At 41.6% G+C, this 20,670-nt stretch overlaps 2 protein-coding genes across 3 annotated transcripts; both read left to right on the top strand.

Annotated features, from left to right (window-relative positions):
• The first annotated feature begins 91 nt into the window (after positions 1-91).
• Positions 92-4,731, top strand: cpb1 (carboxypeptidase B1 (tissue)). The gene is made up of 11 exons (XM_085172297.1): positions 92-233; positions 760-835; positions 914-1,038; positions 1,151-1,250; positions 1,346-1,447; positions 2,096-2,200; positions 2,285-2,395; positions 2,513-2,603; positions 2,936-3,138; positions 3,972-4,056; positions 4,362-4,731. The coding sequence occupies exons 1-11, from the start codon at positions 169-171 to the stop codon at positions 4,547-4,549; spliced, it is 1,251 nt and encodes a 416-aa protein (XP_085028423.1). The 5' UTR covers positions 92-168; the 3' UTR covers positions 4,550-4,731.
• A 1,208-nt stretch (positions 4,732-5,939) lies between these two features.
• LOC146511460 (glycogenin-1-like) lies at positions 5,940-20,497 on the top strand. Of its 2 annotated transcripts, XM_085172305.1 has the most exons (8): positions 5,940-6,183; positions 8,292-8,427; positions 8,547-8,721; positions 8,818-8,980; positions 17,150-17,276; positions 18,359-18,575; positions 19,220-19,258; positions 19,519-20,497. In XM_085172305.1, exons 1-8 carry the CDS (start codon positions 6,177-6,179, stop codon positions 19,675-19,677), a joined length of 1,023 nt encoding a protein of 340 aa, XP_085028431.1. In that variant the 5' UTR covers positions 5,940-6,176; the 3' UTR covers positions 19,678-20,497. The 2 variants fall into 2 exon arrangements, with proteins under 2 accessions (XP_085028431.1, XP_085028432.1); XM_085172306.1 differs by lacking the exon at positions 19,220-19,258 and having other exon boundaries at positions 5,948-6,183.
• Positions 20,498-20,670: the final 173 nt, after the last annotated feature.

Here is a 20,670-nt window from a genome sequence, read left to right as displayed (position 1 = left end):
GACAGTACATCACGTAGGCTCTCGTTTCAACACGTAACACCTAAAAAAAACAGCGACACAGCAAAGGACATATGACACATCTTTGCATAAAAGACTCAGATTGGTGGATGTACAGCAAGCTGCGAGGTATAAGTGTCGTACACAAGGAAAGCCAGCTTCATTGCCAACATGAAGGTCCTCCTGTTTTTTGGATTGGTGGCGTTTGCCCTCGCTGACGTCACTCGCTTTGAGAGGTAAATTTACACTTTTGTTTTAAAAAAGGACTGCATTCCTGTAAACTACAGCATGTGATGACACTAAAATTTCAGTGACGCAGTTCTAATAATCGAAGTACTATATAAGCCTGCGTTCTAGTTTAGGTTGATGTAATCAAATGGATTTATGTCAATTTAAGTCATTTACTGCAATTAATAAACCATTTATTAAAGCTACTGAAATCTGTGTTTATAAATATTTGCACTCTGGCAAAGGGATATTGAACTATTAATATGATATAATGATATAATATTTATAACCCTGCGGTATATAATAAAACCACAGGGTAGGGCAGCAAATGTGTCCTGAAACGTCATTTAACACAGACACACATCTATAGAGGCTAAAAATTGTACTGTTTGCATGTTCCCTAAGTTTGTGGCTTATGCAAAGGGTATTATTGTGTTCCAAAGAAACTACTGAGGAGTGAAGGCAAAGTGTTTGTGTATTTTATAATGTTGATTTCTCTCACCCCCCCCCCCCCCCTTTTTTTTTTTTAAACAGTGATAAAGTTCTGCGTCTGAAGCCTGTCCTTAATGAACATGTGAAAGTCATTAGGGAACTGGCTAACAGTGTTCAGGTACCCATCTGCTTTCACACACACAGGCACACACATATGTTTCATTGCTCAAGTGTTTGACTTTGCTGCCATCTGCAGCTCGACTTCTGGGCCCCAGAAAGTGCTGAGCAGGTGACTGTGGGCATGAGCGTGGACATCCGTGTGCCTGCCCAGTACCTTGACATGGTGTTCACCGTCCTGCAGCAGAGCGGCATGCAGCTAGAGTAGGTCGCTAGACAAACAATTAAACTAAAGGATATTTATCTGGATATTTTGTGCCCCAGATTTACATTCTTCACGCAGTGCTGTGGCACTTTTTAATTAAACCCTTTTCAGGGTCTTTATTGATGACGTTCAGGAGGCTGTTGATCGCCAGATTGAAAACAAGGGTTCTCCCAGAGCCCACAGCTACACCAAGTACAACACCTGGAGCGATGTAAGAGTCGAAACCCTTAAGAGCACCGATCTCAATTCTGATTTTCTTTTCTGGTTTTCAGTAATTTCTTACCATATTTGTCCTGTTTATTTTAGATTGAGTCATGGATGAACTCAATGGCTACTTCCAGTTCTGATATGATCAGCAAGGAGGTGATTGGAAACACCTATGAGGGGCGTCCCATGGTAGTTCTCAAGGTAGGCTTACCCAAATAAATATTAAAGAATTTAGTCTAAGGAGCTTGGAAAGAAAAGCGTCTGGACTTCTTTAAGTTGCTTGAAGACGTTTCACCTCTCATCCGAGAAGCTTCTTCAGTTCTAAGGGTCAAATGGTGGAGAGTCCCAGATTTAAACCCAGTGGGAGTTTCCCCCCAAAGAGGGACATAGGATCCCCTGATGATCCTCTACCTAATCGCATGAGCCAAGGTGTGAAAACAGGTGTGGGTCACAATCAGCCAGGGTTTCGGGTGAGCTCATTGTGAAACCTGGACCCATCCTATCATGTGATTTCCTGAGGTCAGATGGCCCAGGGTGTGAGTGGGCGTTAAGGCGTCTGGGAAGGGATCTCAAAACTGGATTAGAGATGGCAGACAGTTGGTGTCGTAAACCACCGCCTCTGTTCAAAGATGGTCACTCACAGTGGACGTAAATGGCTTCTTTCACTCCTCTTTCAAACCATCTGTCCTCTCTGTCCAAAATGTGAACACTGGCATCCTCTTTCCAAGCTCCTTAGACTATGATGACCTGGATGACTGAGAACCTTCACAGACATTAAAGAATTTATTTTTTCATTTATATTATAACTACATGCAACAATTGTTTTGTGATTACATTTAACAACCACAGATTGGTAAGAAGTCTGGTTCAACCAAGCCTGCCATCTTCATGGACTGTGGATTCCACGCCAGAGAGTGGATCTCTCATGCTTTCTGTCAGTGGTTTGTCAATGAGGTAAGGAAGATGCCAGGATGGCCGAGGCAAGCACCTACAAATAAGGAATATAACTGATTACAGCACAAATGTTTTCTTCCTCAGGCTGTGACCACCTATGGTAGTGATTCTCAGATGACTAGCCTGCTCGACCAGATGGATGTCTTTGTTCTGCCCGTCTTCAACATTGATGGTTACGTGTTCACCCACACAAACGTACGTTACAATCCATTCAAACTTAAGTTGTTTGCCTTAGTTAAAAGAAGAGATGCCTTGCGCTATATCTTGAAGAATGCATTGATTGCACATCTGTATGCATTTTGTGAACTTTAGAACAGGATGTGGAGAAAAACTCGCTCCAGGAACGCTGGATCCAGCTGCCTTGGAACTGATCCAAACAGAAACTTTAATGCTGGCTGGTGCAGTAAGTATGACATATGCACAGTTAAATCTTAGACTGATAAAAATAATTTGCAATTGCATTGGTTATTTTTAAATGTCAGTTAATAGGCATTCCATAAAAAGCTAAATTTATTTACAAAAATACAAAAAACTTCAGCAAAAATATCAGGTCATAGAACTGTATTTTTTTTAATAGATTTTCCATGTATTTTAATCTGGCAAGTCAATAATATGTTTAGTTACAGTTTGGCTGCTTGGTAACATTTTTAGTTTGTAATTTATTATTTCATTTTATTTTACAATTTTAAAAAGAAAAAAAATAACTTTTATACATGGTTTTCTATGTGACTGCAGCCACTGGAGCTTCCACCAACCCCTGCAGCGAAACTTACTGTGGCACCGCTCCTGAATCTGAAATAGAATCCAAGAATCTTGCTGACTTCATCCGCAAAAATAAATCCATTATCAAAGCCTACATCACTATCCACTCCTATTCTCAGCTGCTGCTCTTCCCCTACTCCTACACCTATGAGTTAGCTGCAGACCATGACGAGCTGGTAAGTCACTGTTATCTGCCTTAGCATTGCAGTGAGTGTACAAAACCTACCTCTGAGTCAGGCTATGTATAATTATGAATTTGGTTCATTCAAATAATGATCTGTATGTGTGATATACATGAATATGAGCAAATAAAAAGTTTTACAATAGATCACATAATATAAACATATATAACTCTACCCACCCCATTACTGTGTTACTCTTATCTAAGGGCCACACTTAGCTGCAGCAAATCATTTACTCCCTGCTTACATGGCTCATTCTCATGGCTCTTTTACCTCTCACTGGGGTGTCCGTGGTGCTGCACAGTTAACACTCACACCCCTGCTCCAGCTCTCACACTAACTGAGGCAGATCACACATCTCTGCCTCTCTATTACTCACTTGTAATTTAGACTGTCTTCTGACACTTTACAGAACAAAAGAACTCCAGGGATCTGTCATAACTCATCAGTCTGGCCAGAAATATCATTTCCTGCTTGTGCGTTTCTCTGGGGGTTTCATTTCCTCTTGCAACTCGCTGATGCTTTTACTGCTTTCTATAATATCACTAAAAATGTTACTGGAAACCCGCAGGGTGAAAAGCATGTATTTATAACGTGTAACAGCTGTATTTTAAAGGTGGTGTCGTTTGTGTGCGTGCTTTGTTTGGTTTAAAGTGACAAATTTTAAATTAAAAAGTCCTCCAAATTCAAGCATTTCCAGACAATGACCTTTGCTCAGTCTGATATACTCAGATACCATGTTGATATATATACATGTATATAGTTTAAACCTTATAATTAATTCACTCTATAACACATTTGACTTTTGTTTGTATTTTGTATTGTAGATGGCAGTTGCTAAGGGAGCTTCTTCAGCTCTGCGTAGCCTGTATGGCACAGTCTACACCAGTGGCCCTGGTGCTCCAACTATCTGTAAGTACAGCAAATAGTCACACTTTATTGTGGGAAGATTGCATATTCAGTGATAGCTTGATAACCTATTTCCACCTCTGTCATTATGCATTATGGTGTGTTCTCAGCGCACCCATTTCCATTGAGAAATGTGGCCTCTTGAAACCACAAAAGGCAATCATGAGCCACAGCTATTTCAAGCAAGGGATTATTTTTTTTTGCCCCCCTGAAGTAAAATGTGTATGAAAACACATGTAGACTGTCCCAGGTTGTCAGAATGTCACCATCTCATTGATTTCCCTCACTCTCTCCTCATCTGCCCTTAGACCCCGCTGCTGGAGGCTCTGATGACTGGGCCTACGACCTGGGAGTGAAATATTCCTACACCTTTGAGTTGCGTGACGAGGGTCAATATGGCTTCCTGCTGCCCGAGTCTCAGATCAAGCCCACATGCGAGGAGACCATGCTGGCCGTCAAGTACATTGCGGCCCACGTGCAGAAGAACCTCTATTAAAATGCGGAACTGCCAGGACCCCTGCCAACTCGGCTCCTCTGTACCAGCCCCCAGCCCCTCCAACCTCTCAGCCATCTCCTGCCCGTATCCATGGATACAGGGCACCACCCGCCATGTTTCCTCACTGTGCTTGACAGAATGTCAAGATGAGTGCAAACAATAAAATCAATGATCCATCCCCACACGCTGAATCAATTTTTTTATGTGTATACGATAATATTGTGTCTGGTACACAGAGGCTTTACTGCGTACGAACAACAGCAATAATAACACTTTCACTTTAGGGCTCATCATCTGCTGCAATGAATGCAAATTAAGAGGGAAACATTTTAGAAACGTATACCACAACCTTTAAGAAAACATATTGTGTAATGTAACCATAATGAAACCATAATGTAACTGTGCCAAACACCAAATGTTCTTATAGTTTCTATAAAGTGTCTATAAAGGAGACATTACTTTAAGAAAACAAAGGAAAGAGCCACAAATTTATTGCACGCCTTTGGATCACAGTGATCCCTCTTGTTCAGATGGCACTGCTCCAGTAGCAGCGCTTAGGTGGGCGTGGGTATCTGTTGTTAGGGATTTTCAAAACAAGGGCACAGTATGTGACAAGCAAAGAGCACTTCTTGGCAGCATCTCCATTCTGCCAAGCATCTGCCTCGGTGGAGAAAATAAGGGAGCCAAAGACCAGCGGGAAATTTTAATTCACATTCACAGTAAATTTCACTGACTGGTTTTCACGCATCACAATGCAGGGGAAAAAAATATGACTAGTTTTATATTCAAATAAAAGCAGTGTATTGACCCTCATCCCACTGATATATATAATATAGTATGTACTATATTTTTTTCAATGTTCCAATTTTTTATGACTTTGTCAGTCAGCTTGTTCGTAATATTGTCATTTCAGTGATTTCTATTTCTACTTTGATTAGTGCTTTTTAAAAATGCAAATGCCCATGCAGTTTGGTATGGGCCTAAATTAAAGAGGCACTCTTTCAGTGATTTAAAAGAAGAAATTTCAACATCGTATGAAGGCTCTAGGCCAGACCCAGGACACACTGGGGAGATTATGTCTCTGATAACTGCCTTGCTATACGGTCTTCAATCCACAAGGTGGTGACAACGTGCCAAATGTTTACTACAGGACATCTTGTTCCTGGACGCATTACATCTTCGCCGTCTTTCATTTGTCACTATAACTAAAGATGACAGGACTCAGGGGGAGATATCCGGCAGCTGTTTGAAAGGTCAGAGCTGTAGAATTATTATTACAACGTTATCTCTGACTCGAATAATTTTTCCTCCTTTACTTTTTCAGAGTTGTGAATTTTCCGTAACGTTAGGAGGAGGAAGTAACGCATAATACTTTCAATAATTGTAAATTTTTTTGTAGGCGGTTTACCTGTAAACCTGTTCAAAGCGGTGTTGCTTGAGGTGCTGCTGTGTAGCGGTGGAGCATGTCGATAGCAGGTGGGTGTGTTGGGGGCTGTCACGTGACGCCGGGTCTGGCTGCTGTCGTCTTGGTATTTAAACCACCTCTGTATATTTAGTCGGTCCTTTTCGCCACGCAAGGCTTCTGCAAAGTCCAGGCTACAGAGTAGCTGCGACTTATTCGTCAGTCATGGCTGGTAGGTAACATTTTAACACTCTCAGCGTCGATAGTAAAAAATTCTTGTTAATTTTTTTTTTTTTTCTCAAAAGTTTTAAAAGTAGCAAATGGCGCGAACTTTGGTGACATTAAATTACATTATGTAGCTAATATAGTCTTTTGTCACTGTTCTCTTTGTTTTTGGGTAGTTGTGTTCCCTTGTTGAATAAGAAGTTTAGTATTCTTAAAGTGGTTACAGTCTTACTTTACATAATTAACTTGTATTTGTCACAGTGACCAGCTACCGGTGTGACATAATTACCATGTTACTACTTTTTATAACTGTTCCATTTTGTCATGTATATATTAGGAAACTGCCAAAAGTAGGTGCAGTGGACACAGTGCGTTAAAATCATTTCACAGGGTACCTTTTTAGACTACTTTACTATCATTGGACCTTAGTTTGAGACCTACTACACTACTCTGTGTCCTAAGTCGCCATAATTAACTTTTAATTTGTGGTATAAGCTTACTGGGAACCGTCCCCCTGACTCAAAATGAAAGGACCCTGCTGCCTGGACAGTGACTTCACTGTAACTTGGGTTGTTGCAGAGCTAATTCCCATTTTTTATGTGTTTTGTTAGTGTTACATTCATATTGCAGAAGGGTTTCTACCAATTGAAAAGGGGGCGTAAGAGAAAGGAGGTGTGGCACTGTGAAAAGGCAGTGAGACAGAACAAATTTTCCTGGCAAGCTGTGGTATTTGGAACCATTGTTCTCCAACTGGCCCAAACTTATAGAAACTCTGGGCTGCTAGCATGTGAGACATACTCTATCTATTGTGCTCTCCTTGCCCATTATTGGTATCTTACTGCCAGAGGGTTAGCGCATAGGCCAAATGGGATTGGTGTTGGCCTAACTGCTAGTCACACAACTATCCCAGCTGCCATGCTGATTTCGTCATCTCAGTTTATATGTCCTCTCACAGGCAAGCCGTTGTTCCCAAGACTTGACTTGGCAGATTTTCCTCCCAGCAGCCTGAGGTGGTGGTACAGAGTAGATGCCACACTGCAAATAAAAATCACCTTAATGAGACATTTAAACCTTTATGGGGTACTTTGCAAGAAAACTTTTAGTGAGGTTAGATTGTGTTGCTCATTCAAAAACACTTGAAATAATCAAGATATTAATTATTTGGATCATTCATGCTTTAGAGAATCCACATAGAAACGCATCACCTAAAAGGCAAGAGGCTACAACTGCAGTGTAATGTTTTTGGTGTGTGTTTCATATTCCTGCAGTAAACTTTAAAAATACATGCAATGCAGTTACACTGGAGGAAAATATCTACCTATCCATCTTTCCACTTCTTCAATTCAGAGTCACAGGAAGCTGGAGCCCATCCCACCTGTCTTAGGTGGCGAGGTCACCAATCTGTCGAAGGGCTTGGGGGGAAAATAGACTAGCATCTTTCCATCATTTGGTCATTCACAGAACAGTTATGGAAATTCTTTAAATGGGATGAATTCATTGACTAACACATCCATCCATCCATTTTCTTCCCTTATCTTTGGAGGATGTCCAAGCAGAGAAGCCCAGACCTCCCTCTACCTATCGAAGGGAACACCACGGTGTTCCCATGACACACCCCGGTCTCTTGGGCGTGTCATGGGTCTACCTCCTAGTAGGACATTCCTGGAACACCTTACCCAGGAGGCATCCTTGTCAAATGTGCGAATTACCTCAGCTGGCACCTTTGGATGTGCAGGAGTAGTGGCTCTACTCTGAGCCGCTCACAAATTAGTGCACTCTTCAGCGTGTGGACTGTGTGGGGCAGGCCCACACTGCGAAAACGGAGGCTTTTGAAAAATATGACACATTTAAGTCATATGATGCAGTTATGTGACCAATTCAACTAAGACAACTAACCAGTTCAACCACTTCATAACATTTAGAACAGAATCTGACTAACACAAGTTTGAGAGCATTCTTAAATTGTATGTACTACATTAAGAAGCAACTTTAAGTTAAGCAACTCAGGGTGCGCCCAATCTCTTCTCATCTTGGAAGCGAAGCAGGGTTGGGCGTGGTTAGTACTTGGGTGGGAGCAACCTTTAACCAATTTAATTCAGTTGTCTTTCTTTACAGATCAGGCATTTGTGACATTGGCTACCAATGACAGCTATGCTCGGGGAGCAATGGTTTTGGGTAAATCCCTCCGTAAGCACAATACAGCCAAGAAGCTGGTGGCACTCATTGGTCCACAAGTATCAGAGCCTAGCCAGTAAGAAACTTTACCTACATTCACTTTTTCTCACTTATACACATTACCGTTCCTGTGAACTCTTGTTTTCCACATGGGTGGTTGACAGTGATTCATTTCATAGTATTGTAAATCATTAGGTCTGTGCTGAAGAGGATCTACGATGAGGTGAGGGTGGTGGATGTGCTAGACAGTGGCGACACTGCACACCTGGCCATGATGAAGAGACCCGATCTGGGCGTCACCTTCACCAAACTCCACTGCTGGACCCTCACACATTACTCCAAATGTGTTTTCATGGATGCAGACACTATGGTGAGGCTAACAGGTCATTTTGCTTCAGCACAAAGAAAATGAAGATGCTGCACATTACTGGTGTGTATAAACATGTGCTTTGTTTGTGCATCTCAGGTTCTTTCAAATATAGATGAGTTGTTTGATAGAGAGGAACTGTCAGCTGCTCCTGACCCTGGCTGGCCCGATTGCTTCAACTCTGGCGTTTTTGTTTTTCGTCCTTCTGTGGAGACTCATGGCAAACTGCTTCAGTATTGTACAGAACACGGCAGCTTTGACGGTAAGCTGCCGTAAAAAATGCCGGGATGCATTTTATAAAATGTCTATTAAAGGGCTATTATAACATTTTCAGGAATGCACTTGGTTCTATGCAATGACTAATGACATGTAACATGTTTATTATTGAGATTCAGGGTTGCAGTTAGCGAAAATCTATGTTTACATCTACTTTTCATGTTATTGGCAATGATATAGTAAGGGAGGAACTTCTGCCCCTTTAAATTCCTTTTTTTTTGAGTCAAACATGGTTTTGGAAACGCTCTTGGTAACATGATGTTTAACTGGGCTTGTTTATCTTTTGCTCTAAGTAAGGTCTTTATCAAGCTCGGTGCCTGGAAACAAGGCTCGCCTGTAAGAGACTTTCGAGCTCTGCTGAGTTATTCTCAGGGGCTCACCGGGGTGGGGTGAAGGTTAAATTTGAGAGGCCCTGTTTTGCACAGAGCACCAGTTGACATTAAGCAACACATTTCCATGGAGCGTACTGTTGCTGAATTGTAGTCAAAGCTATGCCGGCTATATCAGGTTCAGTGAAGGGCTAGAATCATCATCGATCCGTAGTTTCATGGTGCTCCTCAAGAATTTTTTTTTAATATTACATAATCTAAATGGGAAAAAATGAACACTTGCATTTTAGAAAGTAGCTGAGTAACTGAGTCTGACATATTGTAGCTATCCAAAGAGAGTCTGGTGGACATCAGACCAAGTTGCCTATTTGCTTTTGAATTTATTTTTAATTAAATTTGTGCCATGTAACTTAAAAATAATTTCAAGTTGTTGTCCACTTATTAGATTTTCTTCCAGGAGACCACATGTGATAGTCTAAAGTGGCAAAAAGAGTTTCTCAGTTCATCTAAGACCATGCAGCTAAGGTGACAGCTACGTCACATGACCAAAATAATGTCATGTGCATGCTGGGAACCCATCGTATATTTCTGATTGCCAAGTCTCTGTTTTGGGGAGACCAGTGTAGCTCATGGAAATCTAGGCCAAGACTTTCTTATCTGTGGCGTTTACATTGTTCAAAAATAACACTGGATTTTTAAAAGCAAATAAATAACTCAATCATCGTCAGATGACGGGAGATACTTTTGAGTTGTACAGGAAATTTAATCCTTCCTTTCCTCTTCACTGGGGCTGTTTACCTAAATGTAGCCAAAGCCTGCCAACTGGGCAGTACTGGTTAGACCAGGGGTGTCAAACATAAGACCGAGCAAAGACTCCAATCCGGCCCACTGCATGTCTTTGGAAAATGTGAAAGTGGGCATAAACTTCAGATTTTAACTATATTGTCTCAAGTTTTATAGCTTTCCTTATCTTCATACTATATTATAAAAAAAATGAAATTGCAAAAATGTTTCTATTTTTTTCACGATCTACCTTATTATCTGTTTTATTTAAGTAAGAATGAGTTAACAAAAACCTTTTTGTTTAATAATTACAACAGAGTCCAGGCAATGATCTACCAGAACTTGTATTTATTTCTCATAATTTAAACCCAAAGTGTTGTGCTGTTCTTTAATGTCTTTATTATGTAGAAAAACTGACATGTATCGTTAAAATTGCACTTCTTTTTCTTATGTTAAGATATTTCAGGGATTAAATATGAAGTTACACTTCTTTACACTGACAGAGAGAGACGTTTCACTGGTCATGCATTGAGGTGATAGTTGTTGTGATTTGGCACTTTATAGATAAAATTGAATGTAACTGAATTGGTTTGGCCAATTCAATTAATGAGATCAAAGTGGGTCACAATTTAAAATGAGTGTGAACTCCCTGGTTTGGACTATAAATATCTTCTGACACCAAAAAATCTAATGTATTTTGATGAAATCTCAATTAAATGCTTAAGTGAAGAACAGTATTTATTATGTATCTGATATGCCGAGAAAAAGCTTTTGATTTCATTCAGCTGTCAGTCCTGCTGATAGAAGGGCTGGACTCTAGACAAAATCATAGTTTACTCGGGCTGCTCTGACCTCAAAAATTCCAACAAACAAAGAAAACAGTCGTGGAGTAAACAAAAGACGAAAGGGGTTTATAGTTAGGCTCGGAAGTGCCAAAGCATGTACTTGTTAGTGTCACTGAATCTGTTTCCCTTGTGATGCTGTGAGACAGATTCCATCAGGGATGGGGGGTGCCACTGGAAAAACCAATTAGTTTGCTTAATATGGGCCACTGCTTTCAAGTGCCGACTCATTCTGCCACAACAATTTTTCACATCATGATTTCAACCACATACAAAAGATATTTTCTTATTTCTTTATGAGAAAGAGTCCCTTTGGAAGCTGAAACTCATTTATCCCTTAGTGTCTTTTTGTGGATAATTTTAAAGTCCCTGTTTCAATGTGTTGCCACTATCTAAATGCTTGATGGTATGCTAATAAGTAAAGCTGTCTTATTTATAGACATGGATGGTCTTTTCGTGTGCACTGGGGCATGAGGTGAAGCCGCTTTGACCTTCAGCGTTTCAGTTCTGCTGTCCTGCATGGAATGCATGATATACACGTGTACCCCTCTCTACCCCGCAGAACATGAAAGATGTATTGGAAAAGAAAAATTGCAGAGGAGGAAAGAAAATAAGTGACTGAACCCAGAGGCTCTATCTCTGCATCTGTGGCTCCAGTGTTATCTGCTGCCAAAACAAACTGGCACCGGTTAGATGCACATTCTTCCTGTGTTCTGCTCATCCCCTCAAAATGAAGATAGCTCCATATTAAGTTTTGAAGTCTCCAGTGGAGGCTGTGGGTTCAGACAAACGCCAGCTATGTGTGTTATTTTAAACCGAAGCCACAGACTTTACAGTCCTATGCTTTTTTAGGAGAGACATGTGAAAGTTTTCTTAACAGCCAACATCTCGTCCTGTGTCAGTGTCATTTCAGTGACTCATTCACAGATTCACTGAACTTTTATCACATTTTGGGGGGGGGCTGTCATTTATTTAAGGCTCAGGTCTGGTCTAGTTGTCTACCTGTCACCCACCTCACATAACATCAAATAGATCCCTGCCTCCCAAACTTTTATAAGTTGTGTATTTATGTAAGTTGCTGCTGTGAGAAGGGGCTGCCCCAGTTCTAAAGCAGCCAAACTTGAGGGAGGGCAAATGGCTGTAACAGCCCTCTAATTGAACTCCAGGACCTGAGGCAACTCAGACGCAAACTTGCAGTCCATTTACTTAAAACCCAGAGGCCAGTGTTAATTCACGTACCAGCACAGTGAGAGACAAAAGTCTTTAAACGCCTTTGTCTGTTTGTATTATTTAAAGTTGGCTGGTCATGAATGGAGTAGGGTAAAGTTTGGAAATATTCAATATAATTGCAGAGGCAGCACCTCAATTTTTTCTACTGACACCAACATTATCCTTTGATTAGGATTTTTTTTGTTTTTGCCTTTTAATCTGAAAAATAAAATAAAAAAAGGATTATTTACAAATAAAATGTTTTATGCAATAAAAAGAAACCTAATGACAATAATATCCCTCCCCCTCATGCCACAAAAAAAGAAAAGAAAAAAGAGCTTTGACCCGTCTGGGAATGAACATGAGAGTTCAGGGGGGTGTCCTGTGGTATCTGGCACCGAACTTTGGCAGCAGATCCTTTGGGTCCTGTGGATTTCAGGGTGTAGCTTCCCAAGCCCAGCTTGAATGGGCTTGTTCAGGCGCATCCCGTAGATGGTGATTGGATTGGGATCTGCAAAGTTTGGAGACCCGGTTAATGCTGTGGGCTCTTTGTTTTTTTAACTGTTTCCCGAAGTATTTTTGCAATGTCGTGCCTCTAATGAGACAATCAACACTGTTCACATTAACTTCGGTGGGTTTAATGTCGTGGCTGCTAAAACACATGCCCCAACCTGTGTGCACCCACTGAGGTAAAGCACTACCTGCAGTTTCTAGAAAATCAGATCTACTTTTTTCAGGTAGCAGTGGGAACATGAGATCCAATTGTGTGTCTTAAACATGTGAGAACATTTCTTTAAATGCTTGTCTGGGCTTATATCTCAGCAGATGAGCTGAGCTGAGAACTAATGTGGTTTGTCACAGGTGTGCCTTTCATTTGTCTCACTCTTTCAGTGAAGACATTCAGCCAACAAACAAAACCTGACCAGAAGCATTTTTAAAGCCAAGTTTGCTGTTATGTGACAATATCAGAGATTTTCACAGCATGCGAATGCCACCAAGGCAAATTACTTCAAGACACACATTTTTACAAGAAATTACAAAACTGTTAATGAATTTTAAAACCTGGGGCTTGTTTTGTTTTCATGACTGATGTTATTAAAAAGTCAGCGCTGGAAAAGACACTGTACAGACACTGTACACTATTTGCAAATCCACTTTGATGTCTTGAAAAGATGTTACAATGTTTGAACTACACAGCAGCTGGTCCTCAGAGCCTAATTAAATCAGATTCAGTTATTTTTAATATATTATTTCTAACAAGTAATTCATGTTTTTCATTGATTAAATATGTTTTTCTGTTTTTTCATTATTGTAATTTTGTTATTCTAGCAAATTGTTAATCACTGAAAAATATGCTTAAACTTTTATTTATGTGACTATTAGTTTTATCTATACAAGACACATCTCCTGGATGCACTGGTACGCATCTTCAGTGATGTATCCTGGTGTCATCAGGTGTTTCTGGTCTCACAACATCATACACCCTCGCCCAGGCGACCCAGCCGGGGGTGATCAGGGCCCGACTTGCGTACCAGTAGCTACCCACGAATCAGCCCTCTTAATCCACAGCCACCTTGTGGCTTTCTCTGCCGCTTTGGTCACAGCCTGGGTGGCCGTCTTCTTGGCTGTCCCAGCCACACCCAGCTGGCCTAGGACTTCGCAGAGTCCTGCAAAGCCTCTAGAGCCCACTTCTATGGGCTCATAGAAAGTCTTCTAGTCCCTTCCCCTGCACTCCTGCACTAGTTCCTGGTACTTTGCACGTTTCCTTTCATTGGCATCCGCTCTTCCCAGGGCACTGTGAGTTCCAGCATGATCAGCTGTTTTGAGACCTCAGAAATAATGATCATGTCTGGCCGGAGGGATGTTTTTGCAATGTGCTGTGGGAACTTTAGCTGTTTACCCAGGTCCCAGCTCCTCATTTGCCTTCTGAATGGCAGCAGAGTATTTCAGGCTGGAGTCAAAGAGTTTCCCCAAGCTGGTTGTTCCGTTATGGATGAAATAATGGTCCCTGAGATTGAGAACCGGAACTTGTCCGTCACCTTCCCCTTCTTCAGTACCATAGATCTTGACTTGGAAGGTTTAAAACTCATCCTTGCCCATGAGATGAGTCTCTCAAGTCCTTGCAAGATCCACCTACACCCTGGAACTGATGATGTTGTGATGGTGAGGTCATCCATATAGGCTCTAATAGGGGGCTGACGAACACCTGACCTTGTTAGTGGCTCTCTGCACTCCACCTCAGCAGCCTTTACCACCATGTTCATTGCAAGGGCAAAGAGCGTAACTGAGATGGTATAACCTGTTATTATACCTTTCCTGAGAAAGTGCCAGCCTGGAGTAACTGACCCAGAAGTGACCCTAAGCCTGAAGTTGGCGTATGGTCCAGGATCAGGTCCTTAATCTTGCTGGGGACATGGTAGAGGTGCAAAGCATGCTCAACCATTTTGTGTGGGATAGACCCATAGGCATTAGTCAGGTCCAGCCACAATACGGCTAGGTCACCTCTGTTCTCGTGGGCTTGTCTTACAAGGTGCGTAACTACGCCAGTGTGCTCTAGGCAACCAGGAACTCCTGGGATCCCCCCATTCGGAACTGATGGATCAATGTAATTGTTTCTAAGGAGAAACTCGGTCAATCTCCGGGAGACAATGCTAAAAAACACCTTCCCCTCCATGCTCAATAGTGAGATACTCCGAAACTGGTTTATGTTTTTAGAGTCCTCCTCTTTGGGAATCCAGACTCCCTCTGCGCACCTCCACTAATCAGCAACTCTCCCTCTCCACCATATCACCTTTAAGATCTTCCACGGGTGACGAAGCAGCTCTGGGCAGCGCTTATAGACAAGGTAGGGTACGCCACTGGGACCTGGAGAGGATGCTGAGCGGGCTGCTTTGATGACCTCACACACCTCCTTCAAACTTGGCTCCATCAACTTAAACTCTACTGATGGTGGGGCAGGGTTGATGAGAGCTTCGTTGGTCCCAAGTCTTGTTCCCTCAGTGGGTCACTCATGGTCTCATGAAGGACGTTATTCACCTCCTCTGCTGAGCACTCCAACCGGCCGCTTCGCTTAACCTCAAGCAATTGTTTTGAAAAGCGAAAGGGATCAGCAATAAAAGCTGCAAGTTTCCTGGCTCTCTCTCTTCCCCGCCTCCTGTGCCATTCTGCTCTACGGAGGGTAATCAGCTTCTCCGCAAGATTCAATTCAATTCAATTAAATTTTATTTATATAGCGCCAAATCACAACAAAAGTCACCTCAAGGCGCTTCATAGATACAGAGAAAAACCCAACAATCATATGACCCCCTATGAGCAAGCACTTTGGCGACAGTGGGAAGGAAAAACTCCCTTTTAACAGGAAGAAACCTCCGGCAGAATCAGGCTCAGGGAGGGGCGGCCATCTGCTGCGACCGGTTGGGGTGAGAGAAGGAAAACAGGATAAAAGACATGCTGTGGAAGAGAAACAGAGGTTAATAACAGATATGATTCAACACAGAGAGGTCTGTTAATACATAGTGAGCGAGAAAGGTGACTGGAAAGGAAAAACTCAATGCATCATGGGAATCCCCCGGCAGCCTACATCTATTGCAGCATAACTAAGGGAGGATTCAGGGTCACCTGGTCCAGCCCTAACTATATGCTTTAGCAAAAAGGAAAGTTTTAAGCCTAATCTTAAAAGTAGAGATTGTGTCTGTCTCCCGAATCCAAACTGGAAGCTGGTTCCACAGAAGAGGGGCCTGAAAACTGAAGGCTCTGCCTCCCATTCTACTTTTATATACTCTAGGAACAACAAGTAGGCCTGCAGAGCGGGAGCGAAGTGCTCTAATAGGGTGATATGGTACTACAAGGTCATTAAGATAAGATGGGGCCTGATTATTTAAGACCTTGTATGTGAGGAGCAGGATTTTGAATTCAATTCTGGATTTAACAGGAAGCCAATGAAGGGAAGCCAAAACAGGAGAAATATGCTCTCTCCTTCTAGTCCCTGTCAGTACTCTTGCTGCAGCATTTTGGATTAGCTGAAGGCTTTTCAGTGAGTTTTTTGGACATCCTGATAATAATGAATTGCAGTAGTCCAGCCTGGAAGTAATAAATGCATGAACTAGTTTTTCAGCGTCACTCTGAGACAGGATATTTCTAATTTTAGAGATGTTGCGCAAATGGAAGAACGCAGTCTTACATATTTGTTTAATATGTGCGTTGAAGGACATATCCTGGTCAAAAATGACTCCAAGGTTCCTCACAGTGTTACTGGAGGCCAAGGTAATGCCATCCAGAGTAAGAATCTGCTAAAGATGTTTTGCAGTTCCTCTAAAGCTTGCTTACCCTCCGCATCGGCGTTCTTGAACTGCTTCTTAAGGCTCCTAAGCTCCTGGCGCAGTCGATGAATCTTCATGGCCCTGCGGTTCATGGTATAAGGGGTCTTGTTACACTTCTCGGTCAGGCCGAACCTTTCTGAGGCATAGCTGACTATGATGGTGGTCATTGTTTTAAGCCTGCTGTCAGCATCTCTTTTGGCTAAAGCTTGTATGATGTTGGAGAGATCCTCATCAAACCTCTGCCACTTGCTCCGATTGCTGGCTGGGGGCCACTTAATCCGCTGTTGTGGAACTACATTGCTTGGATTGGAAGACTCCAGTGCGTGGAGGGACTGGGCTCTGTGGGGTGCCTCCTGGCCGGGCTCCTCCTGCGTCTCACCAGGTTCAGGACCTGTGCGTTGCACCTCACTTTACCGCTCCAAACATTACATTCTGGCTTGATGGACCTTTAGGCCACGTTGGTTCCTACACACCTTGCCGCAGACGGATGTCTTACTCGTAGTCCTTTCCTGGGGGTATCTCTCTTTAGGGCTTTATATGTATGTTTCTAGAGATTTGCCTTGTTATTCTACCTCATTTGGAAAGCATCAACTGCTGTTGTTTTTAAATGTGCCATATAAAGCGACTCGACTTATCATACTGTCACACTTACCTTCGTATTTCTCTGTTGCAGGAGGAGACCAAGGGATTTTGAATGGCTTCTTTAGCAACTGGGCAACAGCTGACATATCAAAACATCTCCCTTTCATTTACAATCTCAGCAGCATAGCCATCTACACTTACCTCCCAGCATTTAAACAGTAAGTGTCTGCTAAGCACACTTAAACTCGTGGATTAATTATGAAATGCTTAAAGTCACAGGTGCGGTTTAAAAAATTTTATTTGACCAAACTCTATAAGATACTATATTTACCTGCTACCCTGGGAAATTCATATTACGCAACAGCAGTCTGTCGATGTGACTAAAATCTTGTGTCTTGGATAGAAAGCCAAGATGTAAGTAGATACCTGGTCACATGAACGCGTATTCACATCGTGACATGACATCAGGTTACGGGTGAGATGAGCAGCGAGATTCCAGCAGCACAGTTAGAGTGTCACCCCAGCAGGCCCTCAGCTCTGGGTTGGATGCCCACTCTGAGCTCAGAGCAGCTGATACACACTCCTGAAATAGAGCACTTTATTTAAAGACCTTTTAATGTTTGCCTCCAGGACTGGTCATTGTGTGCTGTGTCTAAAGCTACCCTCTCATCCTCATTCTCTGTGTCTTCACCTCTGGTCTCATCAGCAGGCTTTTTTTGGTTTGGCATTTCCTGGCATCCATCAGGATGACAGGGAAGATAAACATGTCTTTAGTTGTTTGTAGTTGTCAGCAATAACGCTTAGAGGTCTGACAAACACAGCAAAACAAACCCGACACTGTCGGGTTCAGGTTTATTTGTGTACTTGAGCAGATTGCCAGTGCTACAAAGACATCTAAGCTTGACAGAACTGGGGTGGATCAATATATTTCTCATTCTTACTTCTCCAAAAGGATTTTGTTTCATTCATGCTAACACAGCTTTTAAACATAGACACCCAAAAATGTTTCCTGGAGCATTAAAATTTATATTAGTGTCCAGTCCATTATTATGACCAATTAAAAACACAACAATTTAATAATATGTTTTTTGACACTAACATACAGGGTTTCTCCTAAAACATTTCTAAAACTTTTTTTTATTTAAGAATATTCTATACTATTTATGTCTATGAATACAAATGTCTTTATTGCTACAATTTGATATTAAAAACTATTCAGAAAAGCTTCATTTAGTAAATTGAACCATAACCACACTGCATCTACAGTACATCCTCTCATTTACTGTAATACTGGTTTCAGATATGGTGGAAATGCCAAGGTGGTCCATTTCCTGGGGAAGACCAAACCATGGGGTTACACATTTGATCCCAAAACCAAACAGATTTCAGGGAGTGAGCAGGATGCTGCCACACACCCTACTTTCCTTCTCAACTGGTGGACCCTGTACTCGGGTGATGTGGTCCCCATGCTGCATGAGGAGTATGGAGAACAGCCCTTCCACTCAGGATGTGTGGAGGTAAGTCGACATTTTAATTGAACCTGCACTATTTGCGACTTCTCATCAGATATTATCTTTAAAACAGAGCTGTTTCCTTATTTTCTGTATAGTTACAAAGGCGGATAGTTCATAAGAAAAAGACATACTTTTGTTGCTATATAAAGCAGTCACCATAGATTTTACACCACATAGTCTTCCCTGACAACCATTTGATGAACCCCTGAGGTTGGGTGTGTATGTCCTCCCAGTCTTGAACCTAAAATCGTTTGCAACGAATGCACAAAACTACAACCATGGAGCCACTGGATAATTCATAACAAATGGCTAAAATAGCAAGGTCAGCGTATGTGTAAGTGATCCCTGAGAGCCAAAAGTTGAGGCTTCAGACTGCTCGAAATGCTCTTAGATGTCAGCGAGAGGATCTATCCCTAATATAGTCATCTCAGACATACAGTCCCTCCCACCTGCTGATCTTTTTCAGATCTTTTGCCTGCATGGGGAAGCCAATCTCAACAGATTTAACTTAAGTTAGCTAAAATATCCTCTTTCAGACAGTGGATGAGCTGAAACGCTCCAGTATAAATTTATAGCCGTTATTTTGAACTTTGAATGATGCAAAGCTATTTAAACCTCTTTTCTGTCTTCTTATTCATCTCACAAAGTTCCAGCACAGTGAAACTGTCACTTTTGAGAGTGAACAGGTATGGAGACAAAGATTTGTTTTGTTTTTTATAGCTCAGCAGTGATTAAGCATCCGTTGGCGCCTGGTTTATTGCTGTTGCTGCCCTTCCTCTAAAATCAGAGCTTTCGCGTGTTTGCCTGCAGCCATTAATTTGGAAAGGCTAAGTATGGCGGTTCGTTGCTTCCAAAAAGCAAAAAAAGGAAAAACAGCATGTTGTGTGCAGTCTGCGTGTCTTGTCATTTATTCATTTCCCTGCTGTTATGTTCCATATTCCTTCAGGGCGAGAGCAGGTCTTCGCACGCGCACGCACAGGCATCCCAATCCCAGCAGATGTCCTCAGAAGAACGGAAGCAGAAATGGGAGCAAGGTCAGGCAGACTACTTGGGAATGGACTCATTTGACAATATCCAGAGAAAGCTTGATACTTTTCTCAAATAAAGAGGGATTGGCACGTGATATTTTTAAAAGAGCACTTGCGTTCTACTTGTTGCCAAGAAAATACTGCTGAAAAAAATCAGATTGCAGTTTTTCTTCCTACCTTTATTTCAACTATAAATGAGCCAAGTCCCTCTTTCCACCAGCACTACCAACTCCATACTCCAAAGACAGCCCAATTTAAGTGGGGGGAAGTAATGTGAAATTTTATGAGCGGTTTTAATTCTCGCTGCAAGATTATTATCATTCAGTTTACCCTGACACTCATATTTGTTCTGCTACAGTGTGATAAAAGGTTTATAACCGAAGTGTGCTTGTTTAAAGGTGATTATTAAAATCTTTTTTTTTCTCATGTTTATGCTTCTTTTGTAAAAAAAACAAACAAAAAAAAGGAGATGGCAACAAGAGATCAACTGGGCCATTTGTATCGGTGTGGTTAAGATGTGTAGTCACTGACATTGTCATTTTTCAGTTTATTCTTTCCTTTTTTACTCTGCAGTAACCTGACAGTCTTCTTAATATTTTCTTTTCTCAAAAGAATTAATTCTATTGTTTTTGAATTAGAAGTCTCTGTTTTACACGGATATGAAGATATGTTTACAGCACTTCTCAAGGCCGTAGTATGGTCAGTGAGCCATGCACACTAGATCTTTAGTGCTTTAATGCCTTGCTCTCCCTACTGCTGTCATCCTATGTTATCTCACTCTTGACCAGCTGCTTTTTTAGTAGATGAAACAGGTTTGTAATTTTACCACATTATACTTGACCTGGATGTTGGCTGGAAATCTTTTATCTGGAAACAATAAAACATCCTTACAAGCTGTGGAGTTGCTCAGGTGCTTTTTTTTTTCTTGCTGGAATTTATATTATCTTTATATTATCCTAGGAAATGGGAGCTATTTATTAAAATGTGCAAACGTAAATGCAGATACAGTAATTTTTTTCTTCTTCTTCTGTTATCCTCCACCAGTTTCCCCATATTTTTTTAAGGACACA

Source organism: Neolamprologus multifasciatus, chromosome 9, assembly GCF_963576455.1.
Source record: "Neolamprologus multifasciatus chromosome 9, fNeoMul1.2, whole genome shotgun sequence".
Classification (NCBI taxonomy): domain Eukaryota; kingdom Metazoa; phylum Chordata; class Actinopteri; order Cichliformes; family Cichlidae; genus Neolamprologus; species Neolamprologus multifasciatus.
The sequence above is the reverse complement of the archived record's forward strand: the minus strand, read 5'-3'. Positions and strand labels throughout refer to the sequence as shown.